The sequence below is a fragment of the Ostrea edulis genome, chromosome 8 (genome assembly GCF_947568905.1).
Source record: "Ostrea edulis chromosome 8, xbOstEdul1.1, whole genome shotgun sequence".
NCBI classification, from domain to species: domain Eukaryota; kingdom Metazoa; phylum Mollusca; class Bivalvia; order Ostreida; family Ostreidae; genus Ostrea; species Ostrea edulis.
The window spans coordinates 44,409,551-44,434,501 of record NC_079171.1 but is presented as its reverse complement, the minus strand read 5'-3'; the positions used below and the strand labels follow the sequence as shown (position 1 = coordinate 44,434,501).

Sequence of the window (24,951 nt, the reverse complement as noted above, 5' to 3'; positions counted from 1 at the left end):
ACTCCCCACGGAACGAAGATGTTTCCTATCGAACTTGGGTCAAAAGGTCAAAGGTAACGCGCATTGGACATCAACGTAGCAATGTGGTTTCAGGGCTCTAAAACGTTATCCTTTCCACCTTGAGAGGAAGATGTTCCCTATCGAATTTGGGATCAAAAGGCCAAAGGTCAAGCACACTGGATATTGAAGTAGCAATATAGTTTCCGGGTTCTAAAGCGTTATCCTTTCCACTTACAGTCATCATACCATAGGTATGGACTACCCTTGGGACGAAGATGTTCCCTATCGAATTTACGATGAAAAGGTCAAAGGTCAAGCGCACTGGACATCGAAGTTACAATATGGTTTCATTTCTGATCCATTTCTCCCTAGAGATGAGACTATCCAACGTTTTGTCATGCCCTTTCTTTTCTACACTCAGGAAAGAGGTAATTTATATCTATTAACAACACCTTTTGTGATTTTTGGGTAAGCGGGGGGATATTCTTAGTGAGCATTGCTCATGGATTGTTTATTTAAAGGATTCTGGTTTTCTAAAGCGTAAAGAGATATACACTGATATTGTGCATGAAAAAGTTCTCAATACCACAATACTTGCAAGAGACTACTGCATGAGCCAGTCCTTCGAATGATCCCGCGAAAATGGAGGGGTGACCCGTGTCACAGGAGGTGTGGCACGATATTGATAAGGCCGTAAGCGACGATCATAACCTTAAAGTTTACAGTCCTTTACTGGGAGTGGTGACGTCTCCATGATTAAAAAATTCATGGAACCTTAAACGATATACAACTAACCTTGCATAAAAAAGTGAATGTAACGAACAATGATCCGTCTCATATATCCCATCCAAAATGAAGCGTAGGACAAACATGTGTCCTTGAACTTGAGAGGAGTAAGCCTGTTGACCAATCACACCATATCTACATGTAGTCAGACACCGATCGTTATAACGACTATTTGATCAAATTAGATCGTTATAACGACGAATTTGCGAAATGCTGAATTTTACGGAGACTGTCAAAACCAATGTAACGTCATTTATTTTATTACTTTTAAATCGATTAAAGTCCAAAGCAAAAACGTAGTCCCATATCTTTATTTGAACAGGTGTTGGAATCGATATTGTTAGGATGCTCGCATAGCAATCTTAACAACCGGGCTGACAGTTGATCTTTATTCCGCCTGAAAATTAAGACGTGTATGAAATATAGCAATTCTTCCCTCGCCAAACACCTGACATTAAAAGTGAAACTACCCTGTCATTCTGATATGACTTTTAAAGCGGAAATCCAGTGTCATTGTAGGTAATAATACTTTGAATAATCCTCTGTATAACTTGCTAGATGCTATACAGAGGTCAAAGTTTGTAGCACTTCACTACTGACGTCGTCTTCACACGAGTTAAACAAATGCTGCTATGTGACGTAAAAGAACACACATGTACAAACAAATGAAGAAAATTAATCTACATTTTATTCGTCAGTTGAAAAAAACAACAACAACCTTCTAATAACTATCTTTAAGTAATTCTTTCACGTATATCATTGTTTAAAAAGCAATCAAAACATCCTACATCGGTGTAGGAAATAGAATTTTTCTTTTGTTTTATCTGCTACCAAACATCAGAAAGTTTAATCCAATAACTCATGTTTTAGTACAAGTACATTCACTTACAACATTCTGAAAAATAATCTTTAAACCAGGCATATGTTTTTATATCAGAAATGAGTCGTCTTTAGCCATCACTAATTTGTATATAAGGATTGCCCAAGTGACGCATAATTTTCGTAACTTCTTTTTCTGAAGAGTTCCGAAATTTTCTAGTTTTAATATCCCGTATTGAAAAAAAATACTTCAATACCCAATATCTTTCGCTCTAAACATAGCTATTTGGAACAAATTTTAGAATGTAACTATCTATCGCCAGTGGTATTTATTCCTGAAATTTTACAGTTCATCTCAACGTTTCCAGCAGCAAAATGTATTATCCTCTAAAACCTAGGGCGTGATGATACCATTTAAACCCATGTTCATCTAACAACGGGTTTTAAAAGTTTTAAAATTATTTACCAATATAGTTGAACGACAAATAAATGAAAACTATTATCTTATACACCGTATAAGTGAAATAAATGTAAATGTTGTGAATATATCTAGCCCATTTATACATGGAACAATATTCATTTTGTACATAAGCCGTTCTTGGCACACTGATTTTGACTGCGGATAACTCCGTTTATCTGATCAGGATATAGGGCTCACGGCGGGTGTGACCGGTCAACAGAGGATGCTTACTCCTCCTAGGCACCTGATCCCACCTCTGGTGTGTCCAGGGGTCCGTGTTTGCCCAACTATCTATTTTGTATTTCTTGTAGGAGTTATGAGATTGATCACTGTTCGTTATCTTCACCTTGCATACACCAGTTCACAGTTTATGAAAGCAATATACAGATATACAAAGTGGGGGCTCTTAGGGTTAGGATTAGATGCAATAGTGATCAAGTTCCTTTCTTGGGTAAATTAGTAAGTACACGAATAACCTAAAAATCTTCAAAACAAATATATTATGCTGTGCTACAGAAATATGCAAATAAGTAATAACACAAAAAAGACTCTACCAGCAAATCAAGGTTTAATCGTGCCATTCCATCTTTTATTGTTTGTTTTATATTTCGTTCTTTGTAAAAAAAAAAAAAAACAAGCTAAAAATTATCCAGTCCCCTAAAAAATGAAACAAACTGAGCGCTTATCTCAGCGTGTCGTAGGTTGATGACGGCCCTAATTCACTAAGCCCAAGGTACGTGTTGTCCCTGCGTTCATTTCCTCTTCCAGATATTGTCGATGGGTTCACTGTTCCTGTCTGAGATTCATCGCTTTCAAGGTATTCATTTTCCCTGCGCCTTCCATATTGTCTCCTTTTGAATAATTACATGGAAATAAATGTAAATGTTGTGAATATATCGAGCCCATTTATACATGGAACAATATTCATTTTGGAAACGGTGACAATAACGAAAAAATATCTATGTTATAAATCCTATAGATAATACAAAATCGAGAACCGGGAAAGCGCGGACCCCTGGAAACACCAAAAGGTGGAATCAGGCGCCTAGGAGTAGTAAAAATCCTCCGTTGACCGGTCTCATCCATCGAAAGTCCGATATATATAGCGACGGGACATTCTAAACATTTTTCTGCAATGTGGAATATCCAGTTACGTGATTTTTCTACTTGTTATCCTGTTTTATTCAGCTGTATAAATCTAAACACATTTCTGTGTGAATGCATGGATAGAGTGTCACCTATCAAATGCTTTTTGATGTGTAATGCAAACGAACAAAGAGGATTGGAATAGTACCCTTTAAGGATATGTGGGACGATGATCATGTAATGATTGCGAATTTATGATAAATTTAGAACCGGACGCAGCGTAGTTAAAGTTTCTCGAGAAAAATTGCAATGCTGTACAGACACACTATATGACATCACAATAAAAAAAATATGTCACGACGTTGTATTGCAGGGAAAATGTCATCATATTTTGTTGTAATTTGCTACCGCTGCCAAGTACCATGTGTAAATCTGTTGATTGAATTCCTGTCAAATGATAATTTTTTATTTCTATTTCATATTGATTACAAGTTTCCCTTTTCATATACATTGTATATATATTATGAATACAGTATGCGCCACAGTAATTGTGATAGTATATAGCATATTAGTAACCGAAATCGCTCCTTCATGTACATGCAATTTGAATCTAGTCATTTACAAAAATAAAGTCAATAGTACGTAAACAATGACCCGGTGCAAGTGTAAGATGATCGTTTGTTGGTATTTACTATAGTAGTGTGAAACTAGAACTGTACACACATTTCTACCGAATCTTGCTTGGGAAACGTACGAAACTATTCTGGTGCTTTTATAATCGATCATTGTTTGCGAAAAATACCCCACCCCTACCCTCATATGCCGAAGATCGATACTTTTTGTCAAATCTTAACGTCCATGCTAGGAATGTTTAATTTTCCCAAGCATTTCCCTGTAAATCTAATTACGCTTTATTTCTCAAACTATTTTATATTACAAATTATTTTTACTAACTTTACGAAACACTGCTGCGAAAATGGCAACTAATGTAATAAATATGATACACGTCGGAAAGCGAGAAGCAGACGTGTGGAAAGCGAGAAGCAGACGTGTGAAAAAGAGAAAAGTGCAAATTCACAACGTGTGCGACACATAAATTCCTTGAAAAATAGGATGGAGACGATCCGAGTCATAAGCGACACTAGCTACCCTGGCCGCGGAAGTACTGTTGATCTTGTAAACGAACTAGTAGCTTATACTGACGTTAACTAGATCTAACCCCGTGGTTTGAAGGAAGACGAATTGTAGAGCTAGACGTTTTGTCCAAAGTCATGTATAATATAAATATGTACATTTAAAAAAAGATTAAAATCTTATTTGCTTTCATTAACTCAATTTTTGTACCATAATCATGAACATTCTAAATATTTCAATAGGTTCAAAACAAATATAGTTTCTAACAATGTATTCCAAATCACTCACAAAGAATTAGACTGCCCCCTCCCCCCGTCTTTGACAGTGAACATTGTAAAAAAAAATGTAGTGCAAATAAATTGAGACTATCCTCTCCCCCATTACTTTTAACAGTAGTTGTACATGAAAGGAATATAAGTTTGAAAGTTATTAATAACAAATATTTAGCCAAGCCTAACCCCAAGTGAACATATCAATGTATAACTTCAAGGACGCCTACCTCAAAATCAAGATTAGCCTCATATTTTAACAGGAAGTTAGGTATATGAATATATTTTAATTGCAGTGTTTGCAAAAAAAAAAAAAAAATCATTGACAGGTTTTTGAGCAGTGCTTCATTTAGTATCTGGACTACCCTGTTTTTGAGTACTAATTTCCACCCCCAAATCCTTAAATTTTCCCAATTTCTTATTATACGGTTATGTTTAAGCATGTTATTATTATTTAGTTGATATTTTGCATATATTTTAAAGATTATTGTAAAAGATATATAAATAAATCCCATCAAATTATTTTTTTGAAGTGAAAAACGGAATGATCCTGTAAAATTCACAATTTTTGAAAAGGGGGGTAATTCAAAGCTTAGTATCTCCCTTGTATACCTAGAAAGTGGCCATGAAATTTATACACATTGTACAGGCCATCCTGATGGTGCTTCATGAAAAAAAGAAAAAATATTCATGGACGAGTTATATTTGGCAACGTCGTCTCGCATGTCCTTAAGCAGAATTTTAGCGATTATTTAATTTTTGCGTTATTAGCGATGGAGTTGAGATAGCTAAAATTGAATATCGCTAGTATTTATTCTCTATTGTGGACAATGGCTATCTTTGTTAGAATTATAAAGTCGCTGAAATTAATTCTCGCTATATTTTATGGAAATGTCGCTAAATTTGTGTCTAAAAATACCACTTATACGATATTTAAAACGAACCTTTTAATACAAATATAGGTAACCAACACTGCAATCACTGTTACACAGACGCTCAATGCTGCTAGCATACCATAAAATCTGGACAACTCCGGATTATCGCTTTTCTTTTCAGATATAGCTAAAATATAGAATAATCAGTTGTAATGCAAAGTTCAGATCCACTGGTTTCTGGGGAATATTTTCAAGCTTGTGTGCAGCAATACGAATTCAACATCTCTACGGTACTGGTAATGATAAAATAACATCTACAATACGGAAATGTAGTTACATATATTTTGAGAAATAATTAAAAGTGGAATCACGAATGACATTTCTGCACGGTCTATACACGACTTAAGAAATGTCGAAGCTAATTTAATATTTAATTAAATTGTACAGATATACTCATATCTACTGTATTGTAATCATCTAACCGTTGAATTTATGTACCGAGTGAAAAAAGTAATTTGGACTTTATCAAGTTTGTGGTTTTGTTGAAAACAAGAATATTTACAAATATTCTACCGTCTATATTAAAATAGTGTCCTGCGGTGATCCAAAAACTTTTTCATAGATTGTCTACTATCAAAATTTGTATTTTTACATTCAATTAGCAAACATTATAGATCAGAAGATAAATCATGGATTAAAATCCTCGAATAGCCCTACATGCCGTTTACAGAATTATGATTTGGGTGTAATGACAAAATCAATGGCATTGCAATAGAGACGTCAATGGGACTATACCTTGATAATGATTTAGAAAATCATTTCAAGATTAAGGATTATCTCCCTCATGCAAAGCTCTTATCCTTAAACGAATTGGACTCCAGTTTTTGGCACTCTGATTTCAAAAATTTCGGTTGAGCATCAGAGAAGAAACATTATTTGTCGAAATGCGCATCTGGTGCATCAAAATTGGTATTGTAAAAGTTTTACATAAGTAACATTAATGGCTTTATTGGGTCATTTACATTATTACCAATTTGAAAAAAGAAACCCATATTAAATCTACAGTACTCAAGTATTCCACTCGTCAATGGAAAATTTACTAACCTCTTTGACAATACAGCCCCTGCCATCCACCGACACAACCATCATTGCAGTGACCAGACACATGGTTACATATACGTGGTTTCTTGCAGAAAAGACTGCACTCTGTTGTACAATTATGTCCATAATAGCCCGTCATACAAACTGTAGGATGAAAGGAAATATATTGTATCAAAATTCTTCAATAAATCCTTGTTTTAGACAATACACAGTGTGGATCCTAAAATGAAAGAGTATGGAGGACACATACTGTTCTCTGGGACAAAGTCGACTGCAAATGGATTCAGTAAAAGCATGTTGTTATATTCCTGTTATAAGGTGATCAGAGGAATGAATCGACCTTACTAGCTAAGCAAAACAGGAAGTGACCTTAGTAGCTAAGAAAACAGGAAGTGACCTTAGTAGCTAACAAAACAGGAAGTGGCCTTAGTAGCTGACAAAACAGGGAGTGACCTTAGTAGCTAACAAAACAGGAAGTAACCTTAGTAGCTAAACAAACCAGGAAGTGATCTTCGTAGCTAAACAAACCAGGACGTGACCTTAGTAGCTAACAAAACAGGAAGTGACCTTAGTAGCCAACCAACCAGGAAGTGGCCTTCGTAGCTAAACAAACCAGGAAGTGACCTTAGTAGCTAAACAAACCAGGAAGTGACCTTAGTAGCCAACAAACCAGGACGTAACCTTAGTAGCTAACAAAACAGGAAGTATCGATAGTGAGGGAGACATGATGTGCAACTGACGGGGGTCCTGCGCCCTCAGAAGACTTGGCATGGAAAAGGTTATACGTTAACAATTGCACAATTGTTTGTAAGCATGTATACATTACTGACATTTTAACTGTATAACTGCATGTGCATGTTAGATATGTGCTATACTTTTATACACTTCATTATCAGGAATTTCAGTAGAAGGGAATGTTGGTCGTGCTGATGCAACAATTAAAATGTAGCTTTTGTTTGATGGAAAAGGGTACCGGTAACTGAACTTAAGAAAACCGTGTTTTTCAAATATAGACATATTTAAAATAACCCACATCTAACAACACATGTATACAATCTTAGTTTTAATAAAGCATTGTGTTGTATTTAATATGTCTGTCTGTAAATAAAACCTTTGGTCTATCGATTGATTATATCTTGTTTAACATACATATCGAGAGGTTTTCACTCATTGAGCAGTGGAGGTTCTTTACCGTGCCACATCTACTATGACACTGGACATCCGTTTTAGGTCATATCTAAGGACCCCTGACATTCACACCTGACGCCGAGCGCTGGGCGAGGAAATTGTCTTTACCTGGTCTTTCGCGGCCGGGATTCGAACCTCAACCTTGCGCACATGGGGCGAACGCTATACCTCTAGACCTCCGCGGCGATTTCGAGATTGTAAACTTTTCACCCATACCTGAATAGCTTAAAGGAAAGGTGAAGATAACGAACAATGATCAATCTCATAACTCCCATAAACAAAACGAAATAGACAGTTGGGCAAACACGGACCCCTGGATATACCAGAGGTGGGAGCAGGTGCCTAGGATGAGTAAGCATCCCCTGTCGACTGGTCACATCCGCCGTGAGCCCTATGTCTTGATCAGGTAAACGGAATTATCCTTAATCAAAATTAGTGTGCTAAGAACGACCTCACAATCAGTATGAAACATATCAGACAGCATTTAACCCAATGATAGGTTGTGTTGACGAACTAGATCGTTAAAACGACCATAGAATTTGCGAAATGGTGACTTTAATAGAGACTGTTGAAACCTATGTACAGTGTATCATCAACTTGTTTGTCATTAATTCCTTTTCTTCATTTATTTGCTGTAGAACATCATGATAATCCTTGGCTGATATGTTTTTCCAAACCTCTAATTCACATACTGGTATGGGGCAGAATGTTTTCTCTTTAAATGCTTTTATACTGTTTCAACTTTACAAATCAATACAGACCATGAAACGTACTATTGCACCAAATGAACTGTTTCATTTTCCACTAGAATCGTTCCATTCCCACACCATACTGTTCCAATACCAACCATTCCCTTTACAAACCAATCCATTCTCTAAAACCATTCATTCCCGAGAAAGCATTTATCCATCGACCCTCTCGTGTTCTCACATGGTTATTCAAATTTCATCTCGTTGATATAACCGAATCATTGTCGATCAATATAAGACTAACTCGGGGACGAAGAAGTCAAACTTCCTATAGTTATGTAGTAATATTCCATTATCACCTGCATGTAGTGTTCATATCTCTCAACTGATTCGATACATAAAATCTTGTTCTATGTATGGTCAGTTTTGAAATGGATGAATGCTACTGAAAAACAAATTCATATTACGGGAGCTTATTCTTGGTAACCTTCAAAAATATGTAATTTGATGAATGAATTAATGAATGATTAATTATAGTGTGGTAGTATTGGATTTTTATTATGCTTTTATTTCAGCCGGAAAATTTGGGAAATTAAAATAAACCAATTTGAATACATTTGAACTTGTTTTTATCTATTCAAAAATTAGAAATAGTTTTGGTCAGTTCTGTATTTAAATCTGCCCGTTGATTGGTCAAGAACTTTCCTGGGTGTCCGTGTTAAATTGCGGGTAATGAAGTGTGAACGGAGAGAATTTTAAAAGAAAGATATAGAAGGAACATATACTACGTGCGTCAGCCATTTGTGATAGACAATTAATATTTTCTTGATATTCAAAGACTTAAGACCATTACCTATTCATTGTAACATTCCTATTTCATTAACGTAATTTCTATAATTGTCTGCATTTCAATGGAAACCCTAACAATAGTACAAGTGATGAGTGAGAGAGTGCATTATAAATCAAAGTTGTATATAGTATATTGCATTTGCGCCTACTACATTTGTACGAGTAGAACACCGACTATTTTGGTCAGACTGAACCCTAATCCATACTCAGGTACATTGTGTTGTGTGTTATAAAGTATGTTTATCATATTGTTACTTAATGTAAATTCTATACGATATCAAATATTGCTATAATATGTACGAGTTCATTTATGTAAGGGAGATAACTCTTACAGAGGTAATATTCGTTTCTATATGTGTATAAATTGCATAGTTTATACTATTGATTGTCTATATGATTGTCATTGATTTATTATGAAATATTGTCTTCACTTATTGTGTATTTCAGGGTTCATGTTATGTACAGCAATTACATCATTTTAAATACAAGACTCGAACTCGAGAAACAGGACTTGGAGTTGGTGTTTATTTCTTTCTGCTGTTACAATAGTCCCTTATTGATTTTCGGTTATTTTGCAAAGCACACTGACTACGAATTCTAACGTATTACCACCCTTTATTCCACCACTCAAATGCATCTAGAATTGGTTTTCATTCATACAATGGAAGGATATGAATGGGAAATCGATATTTGAGATACAGGGGTAGTTTGATTAATATATTACCAGTTTTACAAAGCTCTCCTTGATATCCCGAATGACATCCTTGAAGGCATGATCCGTTTATGTGGTGACATTGTGTATAACCTAGACAGGTTCCACAGTCTTTATTACAGCCAGCCCCGTATTTTCGTCCGTCACATTCTACAAATGATAGTAAACGAAACACTGCGTATAACAACATGCCCGATTATAACGTTTTATGACAACGAGGTTACTGGATTAAGACACTAGCCACTATGTTTACATATGGGTACAACGGTAACCTTGAAAATGTAGGAAATTTTACTAGCCCACTAGGTAAAGTTTGAATGTAATGAGACTTTTTCCCAATGCACAACGACTAACGCAGCGTCATGACGATCATTTATGCAAAAAAAAAAACAACAACAAAAAAAACAAGAGGCCCAAGGGCCTAGAATCGCTCTTCTGATAAATTGTACAACCCCACCATTTCTATTCTTAGCCTCTTAGTATTCTAAATCTTTAGTTAAATCCTAAGAATTCAAAAAAAGTAGGTCAATGTGACGTACTTTTTGGTTTACACATTTTGGGAACCCAAGAAATATCAACTGACAAAGTTTGATGATTTTAAGCCAATTAGTATCTGAATATTGAAATATAGCTGTCAAATTCCAATCGTAGGTCATGGTGACCTACTGTTTGGTCAGCGAACTCCGAACATACAAGACCCATCAACTGACAAAGTTTGATGACTGTAGGTGAAATAGTATCTGAAATATATAAATATAGCCGTCAAATTCCAAAAGTAGGTCAAGGTGACCAACTTTTTAATCAAAACCCTTCGAACATGCAAGACCCATCAACTGACAAAGTTTGATGACTGTAGGTCAAATAGTATCTGAAATATATAAATATAGCCGTCCAATTCCAAAATTAGGTCAAGGTGACCTACTTTTTGGTCGAAACCCTTCGAACATGCAAGACCCAACAACTGACAAAGTTTGATGACTGTAGGTCAAATAGTATCTGAAATATATAAATATAGCTGTCCAATTCCAAAAGTAGGTCAAGGTGACCTACTTTTTGGTCGAAACCCTTCGAACATGCAAGACCCATCAACTGACAAAGTTTGATGATTGTAGGTCAAATAGTATCTGAAATATATAAATATAACTGTCAAATGCCAAAAGAAGGTCACAGTGACCTACTTTTTGGTCGATACACTCCGAAGACTCAAGATGCATCAACTGACAAAGTTTGATGATTGTAGGTCAAATAGTGTCTGAAATATAGTAATTTAGCTGTCAAATACCAAAAGTAGGTCACGGTGACCTACTTTTTGGTCGACACAAACCGAAGACTGAAGACGCATCAACTGACAAAGTTTGATGACCCTAGGTTTTACAGTGCCCAAAATATGCATCTAAAATTGAAAATGTGAAATTTGAATATCTGCAAAATTCAAAAAGTAGGTCACTGTGACCTACTTTTTTATAAATATGTTTCAAGGCCTCAAGATGCATCAACTTACAAGATTTGATGATTCTAAACCTCTCGGTATTTGAAATAACAACTTAAATATATCTATTAATGATAAGCCATAAAATTCAGAAAGTAGGTCACGGTGACTTATTTTTCAATTGACGCATTTTAAGGTCCCATGATCCACCAACTGACAAGTTTTGATGATCATAGGCTTCAAAGTGTCCAAGATATGCATCAAAATTAATTTTAAAATAAATACCTGCAAAATTCAAAAAGTAGGTCACCGTGACCTACTTTTGAGACAACTTGACACAAGGTCCTAAGATGCATCAACTGTCAAAATTTGATGATCCTAGTCCTTATAATGACTAAAATATCAAAGATTTAAGGAAATATAAATTTAGGTCAACTTTGAAGTGACCTTGAGACCACGCCCTTTGCCCCAGGGTAATATCTTGAACAATTTTTAATCTACAACATATCGTCATCCTTATGTGTAAGTTTGGTGATAATCTGTCCAGTGGTTCTTGAGAAGAAGATTTTTTAGCAACCACTACTTTTGTTTGTATTTTCCTGATTATCTCCCCTTGTTAAAGGGTCACATCCCTCTATTTAGTATGTATGAAAGCCCTTGGGCCAATGATACCCTGTAACAAATTTGTAACAAAAGAGGTTCTTGAGTTATAGCCCTTTTTCTAAAAAGTTTACGCACACCGCACAAATGGCCATAGCATTAGCTCTTTGAGCCTTCGGCTCAGAAGAGCTAAAAAAACCACCCCTAGATATACACGACACAATCAATTAACTCTTACCTCGCGTCATCAGATAATTTGGTCTAAACCATATTTACACAAAATTTTACTCAGTTCCTTTGAAAGTTTCTAATAATTTATTTCAAGAAGCCAGTAAATGCTCTACCAAGGCTCTATTTCTCCTTTTCATGCAAAAATATGAACTGGTGTGAATGAGAAACTTCAAAGGAAAATGCCACAACGTATGACAAAGGTATTGTAGGTCAATATAGCGAACAGTTATCAATTTAATAAATCCTAAAAATGAAAAAAAAAACTTAGTTAATTTAAAATCACAAAATGTTTCTTCTTCAAAACAACAACACCAAAACGTATGACATTTCAACACTTTACAAGGTCATTTCTCACAATGAAATGAAGACTAGACTTCTTGACGTCATAGACAGTCGCTTCTTTAAAAAAAAAACGGGGGGGGGGGTAATTATATTTAGCGATCGGTCAGCCAAGAAACATCTATTAAACAACCTTATGATTCTACGCACAGATACCCTGAAATTGATTTTTAAAAAAAGATGCTGAAATTCCTCATTAACAATATCTACGTAGTCTTCGATGATCAGGTCCTTCAACAGGATTGTGTTCCTTTATTAGATGACCTGTTTGTTTGTTCTATGAGACAATATATCAAAAAACTTTTAAAAATTTGTGGCCTTCAACTCGAAATCGAAATATATCGATGACGTTTTATCTTCTTACAATACCCATTCCCATTCATATGTCGATTCGATACCAGTGAAAGAAAGACGCGACAAAGTTTCTCATATCTTTTCATAAGAATATGGACATTAAAGGCAAACTAACAGCTTAAACAAACGGGAAGACTTCGGCTTCTCTTCATATGTATGTAGTAATATGAAAAGGTGAATATAACGAACAGTGATCAATCTCACAATTTCTATAAATAAGACAAAATCAAGAGTAGGGCGACACTCCATAGGTTTATTCAAGTACTAGAAAGAGTACACATCTGCTGCCAACCGGTCACATCCGCAATAAGCCCTATATCATGATCAAATGAATGGAATAATCTGTAATTAAAAGCAACATGTAAAGCGAGGGCTAACAATGGGCATGAAACACGTCAGACTGCATTCTACCTAAGAGTAAATAGCTAATCATACGCAGAACATGCTATTGAATCAGTTGCATATTATAATTCAATATTGCTACATAAATATGGGAAGTTAACGACGGAGGAGCGGAAATCATCCTGTTTGTCATAGAGATGATTTGTTAGTCTGCCATCAAAATATATGTTCAATGAAATATCTAATGTCTGTATGCAAGGTGAAGATAACGAACAGTGATAAATCTCATAACTCCTACAAGCAATACAAAATAGATAGTTGGGCAAACACGGACCCCTGGACACACCAGAGGTGGGATCAGGTGCCTAGGAGGAGTAAGCATCCCCTGTTGTATATGGTGTTTAAAACTCTCAACTCATTGGATACGCAGGGGTACACTCTACGTATAGTATTGCTTTTTAGAATTGAGGTAGGCTTATTGAGATATAATTTGATGTTAGAGGAGTCTAAACAACTGCTATGGTCTTTATAATTATTTGACTCGCAAATGCAACTTTTCTTTGAGTCAAATGCCATCTGACATATCTCATATGACATGTATGTGTTAAGGCATTCTCTGCATGGTGATTTCCACAGCGGATTGTTCCCGTTTACCTGATAAAGATATTGAAATCACGATCGGCGTGACCGAGTGACAAGGAGGTTTCTCTTCGTAAACCTCAATCGTAGACTAGGCCTGATGTTTTCAGTTGTCCATGTTTGCCATACTCGAAATTGGGTATTTTATACAGGATGTATGGGATGAATCACTAGCTGTTCGTTATCTTCACTTTTCATTATATCTTCAGTAAGTAAGCAAAATAAAACGTCCTCTTTTTGGAAATTGATACAGTATCATACAGTTATCTCAAAGTGGCACTGGCAATCTAATCCAAATTATAGAAGTGTCCAAATAAACAACGATATATCACATTGGGTTCCACAAAGGATAACATATGATATCATAACTATGTTTCGACGCCATAACTTAATGAAAACGGATATTAAATTTCAAATACACAGCATATTCCTTTGAGATAGGTGGTTTTGGCAACATTGAAATAATATAATTCAATATTACATGATTATTTTAGAATATAAAGAACTATCATCATCACATATAATTATATGTTTACTTTCTGTACAATATGTTCCCTTCCAGCCCGGATAACAGGGAGATGTACATTGTCCTGTAAATCTGCTACACGTGTCACAGCCTCCACACGGTAGTGAGCATTTCTTCCCATACCAACCAACAGGACAAACTGAAAATAGTGATTCAAGAAAGCAACTAAACGTGATAAAAGTTAGGTTTTGTTTCTTTTATAAATGTGATGAACAATGAAAATCTCAATGATATTCCGGATCGTCAACTGATATAGCAAACTGGAAATTGCAAAAGAAGACAAAAACAGAAATGGAGTCGTGTTCTTATGTGTGTATCATTATTGCTTTTCAAAAGATGGTATCACAAGACTGCGCATATTCTATGTTGATTTTCAATTTCATTCCGTTTGTAGAATTTATTCAGTAATTTTTAGTCTCCCGTTTCCGGGTTTGGAGAAAATGCATTACAAAATGAAACTTACTAGAATCATAGCTTGAACACAATTCCATTTGCCTCAGAACGATGTACAAAGTCATAAATATAATTACCTTTTTAATCAATAAAATCATTTTCCAAGAAATGTTTTTCATTAAAAAAAAAAAAACCCGTTTTTTTGACAAAAACACATTAACACTTTCTTGCATTTTTTTTGCATAACATTTGGTCACTAGTATCATTATCATAAATGATATCTACATATCTATATAACAAGAGGATCACATATCTTATCACTTCTCTGAGTATTAGTTAAAAGTAACACTAGTTACAAGGTCTATGAAATCTAGTAAAAATCGTCTTCAGTGTTTTCAAGGAAAGTCCCGATATTGACAATATTATGTCACAAAATGTCGCAAAAATGCGTCAGTCATATGCTTATTTGAAGTCGAAATACAAAACACCACATAGTCTTCCACATCTGCTTTGCAGGTATATATTTTATTTAAAATAGATTCTAACGGCAACCTACATTATATAACAAGTCAATTTTATCATAAAACGCTACGATTTCAGCTTCAACTTCTCATATTCATGTGACAATGTTCCATGATATACCTGCATATGGCATTTATATCTCAACCAACTCCATACACAAGAGCTTGCTCTGCGTATACGGGTTTCTAAACAAAACAGTCTCCTGACAAATAAACTAATGCTACAGGGGTTTCAACAATTTCGTTTAAAGTCAGCATCTCGCCAATTTTATGGTTGTTATAATGATTATCAAACTTCCATATATTCGTAGTAACAACCCATCATCTCCTGTATATTATGTTTTGATCCCTAAATTGATTGAATTCTATGCGTATGATCAATACTCAAGTCGAAACAAGTCACTGATCAATGTTTGAACACTCTCATTTGAAGTCAAATGAAATGTGAAGATAACGAACATTGATGAATCTCATAACCCCTACAAGCAATACAAAACATATATCTAAGCAAACACGGACCCCTGGCCACATTAGAGGTGGGATCAGATGCCTTGGACGAGTAGGCATCTCCTGTCGATCGATCATACTCGCCCTGAGTCCTATATCCTGATCAGGTAAACGCAGTTCTCTGTAGTCAAAATCAGTTTGCCAAGAAAGGTCTAACAATCGGTATGAAACACGTCAGACAGTATTCTACCCAATGATAGGTTGTATTGCCAAACTAGATCGTTATAACGACCGTAAAATCTATCAAATGCTAACTTTAATCAATGCTGTTCAAAACCCCTGTACCATCAAGTTGTTTGTCAGTAGATTGCCTCGATGAAAAGACCGACTATACGCAGAACACGCTCTTGCGTATCGAATCAGTTGAGAGATATAAATACCAGATGCAGGTTATAATGGAATATTGCTACATAAATATTGGAAGTTGACGATAGAGAAGCTGAAATCATCCCGTTTGTCATACAGTTGAGTTGTCAATTTGCCGTTAATGTCAAATAAAACCTGTCGTTATGTCGAATGCTGTCTGACGTGTTTCATACCAATTGTTAGATCGCCCTTTGAGTATTGATTTGACTACGGATTACTGTTTAGTTGAAGAAATTGGAGGAATTACGGCGGGTGTGACGGGTCAACAGGGAATGCGTACACCACCTAGACACCTGATCTTAATTCTGGTATAACCAGGGTCCGTGTTTGACATTATGCGCTTTGTTTTCCTTATTGATGATTTAAGATATTGATCACTTTCGTTATCTTCACTTTTCATCATTTAGAAAACAGTTGTCAAACCGTGTCATACAAGCTCTTCTAAACACCGAAGGTTGTAACACAACTGTATACAAGTTTACGACAACGGTATATATTTCAACATTTAGCAGTAGACTTACGTGTTTTGCATTTGTCTCCGTAGACACCGACGTCACATCCGTTTGGACAGGTTCCGTCCACATTGTTACATGTCACCCCATCACTGCAGTTACCACAGGTCTGTTTACAGATTTCTCCATAATATTGAGTACTACAAACTACGAAAATAATGCTACATATACAAGATTTATGTGTATAAAATGTGACTGTTTTTATCATCAACCACCGTCATTGCAAACAACCCTAGGTTATCGATCTTAATTACAGTGTTTTATTTTGATAATTTTATAGATATAAAACCGTATATCATACTGTCATTCGGTTTCATTTCATTGTGTTTTGTTGTTGTATTCCTCTTCTTAACCTTGTAAAGTGCCTTAGAGTAATTTGTTTTATAGAACGCTATATAAATCTTATCAATACTATTATTATTATCATGTAAAACTTAAACGGTACCAATTTCGATGCACCAGCTGCGCATTTCGACAAATAATGTCTCTTCAGTGATGCTCAACCGAAATGTTTGAAATCCGAAATAACTATGAAGTTTTAGAGCTAAATATAGCCAAAAACAGCGTGCCAAAAAAGTGGAGCCAAAATCGTCCAAGGATCAGAGCTATGCACAGAGAGATAATCCTTAATTTTGAAATGAATTTCTAAATTTTGTAACAGCAATTAAATATACATGCGTATTTTCAAGCTAGTAACGAACTACTTAGCTACTGGGCTGTAGAGACCCTCAGGGACTAACAGTCCACCAGCAGAGGCCTCGACCCAGGGGTCATAATGTAAAACTTATACGGTACCAATTTTGATGCACCAGATGCACATTTCGACAAATAATGTCTCTTCAGTGATGCTCAACCGAAATGTTTGAAATCCGAAATAACTATGAAGTTTTAGAGCTAAATATAGCCAAAAACAGCGTGCCAAAAAAGTGGAGCCAAATTCGTCCAAGGATAAGAGCTATGCATGAGGGAGATAATCCTTAATTTTGAAATGAATCTTTAAATTTTGTAACAGCAATTAAATATACATCCGTATTTTCAAGCTAGTAACGAAGTACTTAGCTACTGGGCTGTAGAGACCCTCGGGGACTAACAGTCCACCAACAGAGGCCTCGACCATCATCATTATTATTATTTGCATCACACAGCAGTCTCGATTTCAAAATCTGAAAAACTAAATTGCCTTTCATACTGAATTAATCTCTACCCAAAGGAATAATTTGTTTTCCCCAATTTTTTTAACAACATTGGATAAGATATATAGTTTATATTGGTGCATGTAATACAAATGCAGCTACGAAGCATTTCGTCAACAAAGTTCATTTACTGAAAGAAGAACCCACATCAATCTGGAAATGTATGTTTTCTTTTCGCCATATTTCAAGTTCAAAAGTTTAAGAATATTAGTATTTATTACAGTTGGAAATATCTAAACAAGGAACATAAAACACTAATGATAGTTTTATGGACATATTTAGATGAATTGTGTATGATGTGCTGAACTTGATCCCCCAATATGAACATTACGGTACGATACGGTACGACATACGTGATTCACATCGATGTCCCTGGTATCCAGGTTTACACTCATAACAGGCTCCAGTTTGGATATGGCAGTGCCGACAGTTTCTATCAGGACAAGGCACAGAACAGTCAGATCCGTAATATCCGGGTACAGAACAACCTTAGTGAAAATAAGGAGATATGTCTCGAAATATAGTGATGTAGGCGTTGGAGGGGATTAAATGTCGTAATTAACTATTTCAAGCTTACCGTAAACCTCGACTTCGCAAAGGTCATTGTATGCATAGGAAGAATACCCATCAGGGTAGGTAGTTCCTGAGAGTCTTTCATTGTAATAAATAACATATTGTCCGTGTACTAGACATGTTATGTTGGCCACGGCCGGTATGGTGGATAGTGTGTAGCTCTTATCGCGAAAACACAAATGACCGTCTTGCCTGCTGGTAGTGTTAGATATGTAGACATGGAAGCCCAGAAATCTTCCCCTGTATTCATTTCCATCTGAAAATCAAGTGATCACCAATGCTTTAATTAAGATAATCATGCAAATATTAACCGGATACGACAACATTTTACACATCGAGTTAATCTTCAGAATGACTTCAAATGATATGAGGTTTCCTCATTACATACATCAACACTTCGAAAATGTGTCGAAACTAGAAATAGCATTATCTGTACATAATTTTGATTGTTTCTGAAAAAAGAAGGTTTTGATTATCTATATTTCTAATCTTAAACAGTCTTCATTTTATTGCATTTATAATGTACAGTAAGTGACGCTGACATCGTGTCAAGAAATGAAAATGACCAGTTTTATCTTTGTAATTGGGTATAAAATGACATTGGAAAAAAAAATCCACAGGATGAATGATGTTTAAGATTCAGGGATTGCACCCCTTAATATGAAAAATAAAATACTGCATGAGGTTTAGTTCTATGATTCTCTGTACCCTGAATGTTTTTCACTATCTAATGATGATCCATTCTGATATATTTTTCATTAACAACTAAAATTTATATTGTCAACTTTAGGGAGCAGCACTACTACGTTACATGTAACAAAAACAGAGCAACAGAATTGTTAAAATATATTCTTTCCTAGTGTTAAGCTCACTTGAATCAGTCTCCCCGTCCGTTTGTCGAAAACGTATCATTTTCTACTAATTAAGAAACACAGAGCCAATGTTAAGCAAACCTGCCATTAAGTAATTGGGGAAAATATATTCAAAGTTGTTCAAATGAAAAGTCACACCTTTTTCAAAGAGGAGATAATGAAAAAAAATAGTGAAAATATGGTGGCATGTTCTTAAAATCCCCTGCATAAATTTCAAACAAATTTTACTCAAATCAATCTTGGATAAAGGTGATCCATGTTTGTTCAAATGAAGTGTCATGTTTTCTCTAAAGAGGAGGTAATCAGCATTGAAAGAAAAAATCTTCTGAAAAACTACTACGACAGGAAAGTTGGAAGGGCCTCCCCACTTTAGACTGAAAAGCAACCGATTTCTAACACACGAAGTATTTGTTTTAATTCATAATAGGTGACATGTGTATCAGATGATCCCCCAAGTGATAATTGAAATTTCTAAGGTTAAATGGCAAAATGGCAATCAAAGTTAAAATTTTAATAGTAGATGTAGTGTTATACTCTCTCTCTCTCTCTCTCTCTCTCTCTCTCTCTCTCTCTCTCTGACCGAATTGGACATTTGTGAATTAAATTCTTTCGTAATAACTTTAAATTAAGGAAGTGTTTCATCCAAATTACGTTTAATATGTCAATGCTCTATTCAGTGTTGGAACCTTCTATCATTTTCATTTATATTTGATGATTTATAAAATTACCCCAAGGATTGTTTTCTGTCCTGTAGTATATGGTTATGTGATGTATTCCGACGACACGTCCTAGATCCACCCACCACTTCGCCGTTTGCTGACTGTTTCTCGATAGTGTACACTGCCCTCCATAAAAAGACAGGTCTGATCGCATACCATCCACCACGCGATCCGCTCCCAGTGCAAAGCGGTAATAGGAATACAGCTGCTGCGAGGGCTTTTGAAAGGCAAGGTTTTCTGAAAAGCAGTGGACATGAATAATCACTGCATTTGATCCAAACTGACGAGAAAATACTTTCTGACCACGTTGTTTATCAGGGTGATTGTTTCGTTATACATTCAAAGATATTGTGATTTCATTATGTTACCTCAAAATATGGCTTGAATTAACCGTAATGTTTGCTTGTTTTCCTTTTTGTTTGAGAAAATGTATCCTTGTGGTGCGTAAATAATATTGAGAGGGGTTTTTTTGGAATGTTTTAGTATGCAAGTACTAAGCTCGTGTTTCTACAAATTCCTTACAGTCACTTTGTGTTTTCTTTATCCAAGAATCCTTTATTTTCATTTCATTTGGAATTGCCCCAGTGGGTCCAGAAAAAGTGTAGACCTCGCCAAAAATCAGACTTACAGAGAGATGGACATAAGGGCACTGGTCAAAAGTTGACTAGAAAAACAGCAATCTAAAACTATTCTGAAATGTTCTACATCAACTGTTGATGTTACAGGGGGTTCAGCGGTCTCGTTTAAGACAGCATTTCGCAAATTTTATGGTCATTAGAACGTTCTATTTTACAAATACAACAGTTCATTGGGTAAATCGATGTCTAACATGTTTCATACGAATCATTAGGCGTTTCCTTCCATAATGGGTTTGACTACGAATTACTCCGTTTAACTGATGAAGACATAGGGCTCACAGCAGATGTGACCTGCTCACAGGAGATATTTATTCCTAAACACCTGATCCTACCTCTATTATATTACGGTGTCCGTGATTGCCTTACTCTTAATTGTGTATTTTTATAGCAGTTGTGAGATTGATCACTGTTCATTATTTCTACTCTTTATTACAAACACAAAGGAATATTCAAAACATCAAATTAATTTCTACAGCCCAGTAGCTAAGTACTTCGTTACTAGCTTGAAAATACGGATGTATATTTAATTGCTGTTATGAAATTTAGAAATTCATTTCAAAATTAAGGATTATCTCCCTCATGCATAGCTCTTATCCTTAGACGAATTTGGCTCCACGTTTTTGGCACGCTGTTTTTGGCTATATTTAGCTCTAAAACTTCATAGTTATTTCGGATTTCAAACATCTCGGTTGAGCATCACTAAAGAGACATTATTTGTCGAAATGCGCATCTGGTGCATCAAAATTGGTACCGTATAAGTTTTACATTATAATACTTTTATTGATAAATAAATTGAAATATATCCCTTCTAAACTATATTCCACAATATGAAAAATACTTTACAATATGGTAAGACATACGCAATCCACACTGATGTCCCTGGTATCCAGGTTTACATCCCTGACAGGCTCCAGTCTCTATGTGACAGTACCGACAGTTTGTGTCAGGACAAGGTACAGAACAGTTAGATCCATAATAACCGGGTACAGGGCAACCTTAATAGAATAAGAAGGTATCAAAATGTGCCGAATGCTGAAGAGAGGGGAATTTGATGTCATAATTGACTGATTCATTGCTCGAGAGGGAGGATGTTCGTGGATTTCTCACCTACGAATTTACCTGGCCTTGAACATTTTTAAACCAGGTAAAGTTATCTCTCCTAGTGACATCATATCGCTTACCCACAAAATTACGTCCCCACAAATCAGCAAAAGTTTGTTTACCCACGAACATTGGCCTCCACGAATCAAAATGATTCCACAGTATATCACGACAGAGTTTATTTGTTTTGAAAACAAAGATTTAGGTGTTTTATTGTTCACGATATTTTCAGAATAAATTAATATTGATCCAATTATATATATATATATATATATGATTAATGTAGTTGTAGTGTTAGATGTATTTATGTGTAGTTTTTGTTATTATGCTCTGTTGATATTGACCACATTATGTAATTCTTTTCGTTTGTCCTGAAGAAGGGACGGGTCGCCCCGAAAATTTGACAATCTCGTTGTTCGTGTCGTTGGTCATTTTAGTGCTTTGTATAATTTTTTGTATTTGACCTTGTATCCATGTTGTGGATCCGACACTCTGAGGTATCGGGTGTTGTTGGAACTTAAGTGCTTATATATTTATGTATATGTATATATATGCCATATACATATGGTATTTCAAGTATACTTTGGGTAGACTGTGTCATTTAAAAGTTAAATAAGTGGTTGTACATAATCAAGAATCTTTGAATTACAACATTAGCATTTCACTGGTTTGAGAGACTCGAGTTTTTGTTTACATAACACATATATAGGTTTATCCTTGCATTCGGAAGGTCCAAATGTTGGTTGTCAATATCGCAATGGGTTATATTTTTTATTTTTACAATCAACTTTTTCCCCCGAAAACGTGAACCTCTCCCTTTAAGACTTACCATAAACCTCGACTTCACAGAGTTCATTGAATGCATATCTAGAATAACCATAAGGATAGGTAGTCCCTGGAAGTCTTTCATTGTAATAGATAACATATTGTCCGTGTACTAGACAGGTTATATTGGCCACTTGTGGTATATTATATTTTGTGTAGCTCGTATCACGGAAACACATATGACCGTCTCGTCTGCTGGTTGTGTTGGATACGTAGACATGGAAGCCTAGAAACCTCCCCTGAAAGTTACTACCTGAAAATCAAGTCATCAATGTTTTAATTAAGAAAATCGTACAACAATGTCTGGATACGACCACGTTTTACACAATTAGTACACTTTGGACTGAGTTCAAATGATATGGTTTTTTTTTTTTCAATGTTTACATTAATACTTTTGGCGTTCGAAAACATGTAGATACTAGATGGAGTGCTGGTCTCTTAAAAAGCATTTGATTGTCTATATCCCAATCTGAGACACCAGTGCTTTCCTTTTGTAACGGGATAGAATGTAAAAATCGTGCCACGCCCATGTATTCCTCACAGGATTCAATGTTTAAATGGATGGGATCATTTGTGGGATCAAAATAACCAGTTTTACTTCTATAGTTGGGTAAAAAATACTGTTTTATGAAGATGGTTTTGAGATTGAAAGATGGATTCCCCTTATATCGATAATTACAGACCCTGAAGTGTGCTACTACACATCCACAGCGTTTCGTGTCATTCCATGCAAACCGTTCAGCGTTCCGTTCAGACCGTTCAACGTTTCATGGAGACCATTCAGCGTTTCATGCAAATCGATTCGTGCAAGAATCGTTCCGTGCATGATCAAGCCATACCCATGGAAAGGTGAGGATCGTTCACACAACACCCTTACAAAGGTATAAACCGTGTAAGTCATTTCGGCATGGAATGTAGGACAAGTAAACATTGTTGGGAATGAAAGGTGAAGATAACGAACAGTAATCAATCTCGTACCTCCTATAATCAATACAACATATATAGTTGGGCAAACACGGACCCCTGGATACACCAGAGGTGGGAGCAGGTGCCTATGAGCAGTACGCATACCCTGTTGACCGGTCATACCTGCCGTGAGCCCTATATCCTGATCAGGTAAACGAAGTTATCCGTAGTCAAAATCAGTGTGCTAAAAACGGCGTAAGGATTAGCATGAAACACGTCAGACAACATTTGACCCAAATGATAGGTTGTATTGACGAACTAGATCGTTATAACGACCATAGAAATTGCGAAATGCTGACTTCAATCGATACTGTTGAAACCCCTGCACCGTCAACTAAACAAGACAGGCAGTCTGTAGCTTGCCTCGATTTATAAACTGACTATAGCAGAGCACGCTCTTGCGTATCGAATCAGTTGAGATATATAAACACTATATGCGGGTGATAATGGAATATTGCTACGTAAATATGGGAAGTTGACGATGGAGAAGCTGAAATCATCCCGTTTGTCATACAGTTGAGTTGTCAGTTTGCCGTTAATGTCTACTTGGGAATCTGAGCAATTATTTCAAAAAGTCTCTAAGACGGACTTTCAAGAGTGAAAATCTGTAAATATTAAAAAAAAAAATGGCTCATTATAAAACCACCAGGTATAGCGAAATCCAATGCCTTGTTATCACCCTGGGTAGTTTCTAGCAAGTGCAGAGGCATGTATATATCTGCCCTCGGTAGTTTGTTGGAGTTTTTTGTATATACTTTGTTGGTCTTGTTACACTTACATGATCGAGTTTCTCTTTGTAAATAAAAAAAATATTTTCATCAAAATTGTTTATCGGAACTGTCTGCATAATGTGAAGACTGATCTGTGTATAACTTGTATATGTACAAGCTATGCAAATTCAGAGGTGTTTTTTTCACATTAGAGGCAATCTAATCTGGGCATTTAAAATTTACATTCGAACAAAAGGTGTGAAAATTGGTGGGGCAACTGAAATATGACAAAAGCGGTGCTTTTGTCTCTCAAAAATGAATGAAGTTTTCTATAGATTTAAAATTGAAGTAAATACAACAATCTAATTAAAATTGAATGTTAGATCCGCGCTCACAAATCTATTGATCATCATTTTAGTTAGTCATCAGTTGTTTTATCTATTCATTTATATGTTTGATTTCTTTCTCAATGTATTTCAATCATATTTTGATTGTTTATTTTTGTTTTGTTTTTCCCTCCTTATCCAAGGTGGCAGGTTATTATAGACTGGCTAATACGGTGTATAGATGCACCCCACCCCGCCCAAGAATGTTCCAGTCTTACCTGACGAGAAGTGTTTTTGATCA

The 24,951-nt window shown here is 35.6% G+C and overlaps 1 protein-coding gene across 1 annotated transcript in view; it reads right to left on the bottom strand.

The window, feature by feature from the left end:
• Nucleotides 1-1,456: 1,456 nt before the first annotated feature.
• Nucleotides 1,457-24,951, bottom strand: part of LOC130049702 (uncharacterized) — a 34,567-nt gene continuing 11,072 nt past the window's right edge. Inside the window, exons 3-13 of the mRNA XM_056147638.1 lie at nt 22,653-22,901; nt 21,583-21,717; nt 20,094-20,321; nt 18,498-18,749; nt 18,274-18,408; nt 16,737-16,874; nt 14,439-14,567; nt 9,981-10,118; nt 6,534-6,674; nt 5,499-5,616; nt 1,457-2,916 (exon numbers count right to left, since the gene is read on the bottom strand). Coding sequence (XP_056003613.1) covers nt 2,748-2,916; nt 5,499-5,616; nt 6,534-6,674; nt 9,981-10,118; nt 14,439-14,567; nt 16,737-16,874; nt 18,274-18,408; nt 18,498-18,749; nt 20,094-20,321; nt 21,583-21,717; nt 22,653-22,901 — 1,832 coding nt within the window. The 3' untranslated portion in view covers nt 1,457-2,747. The remainder of the gene's footprint in view (nt 2,917-5,498; nt 5,617-6,533; nt 6,675-9,980; nt 10,119-14,438; nt 14,568-16,736; nt 16,875-18,273; nt 18,409-18,497; nt 18,750-20,093; nt 20,322-21,582; nt 21,718-22,652; nt 22,902-24,951) is intronic.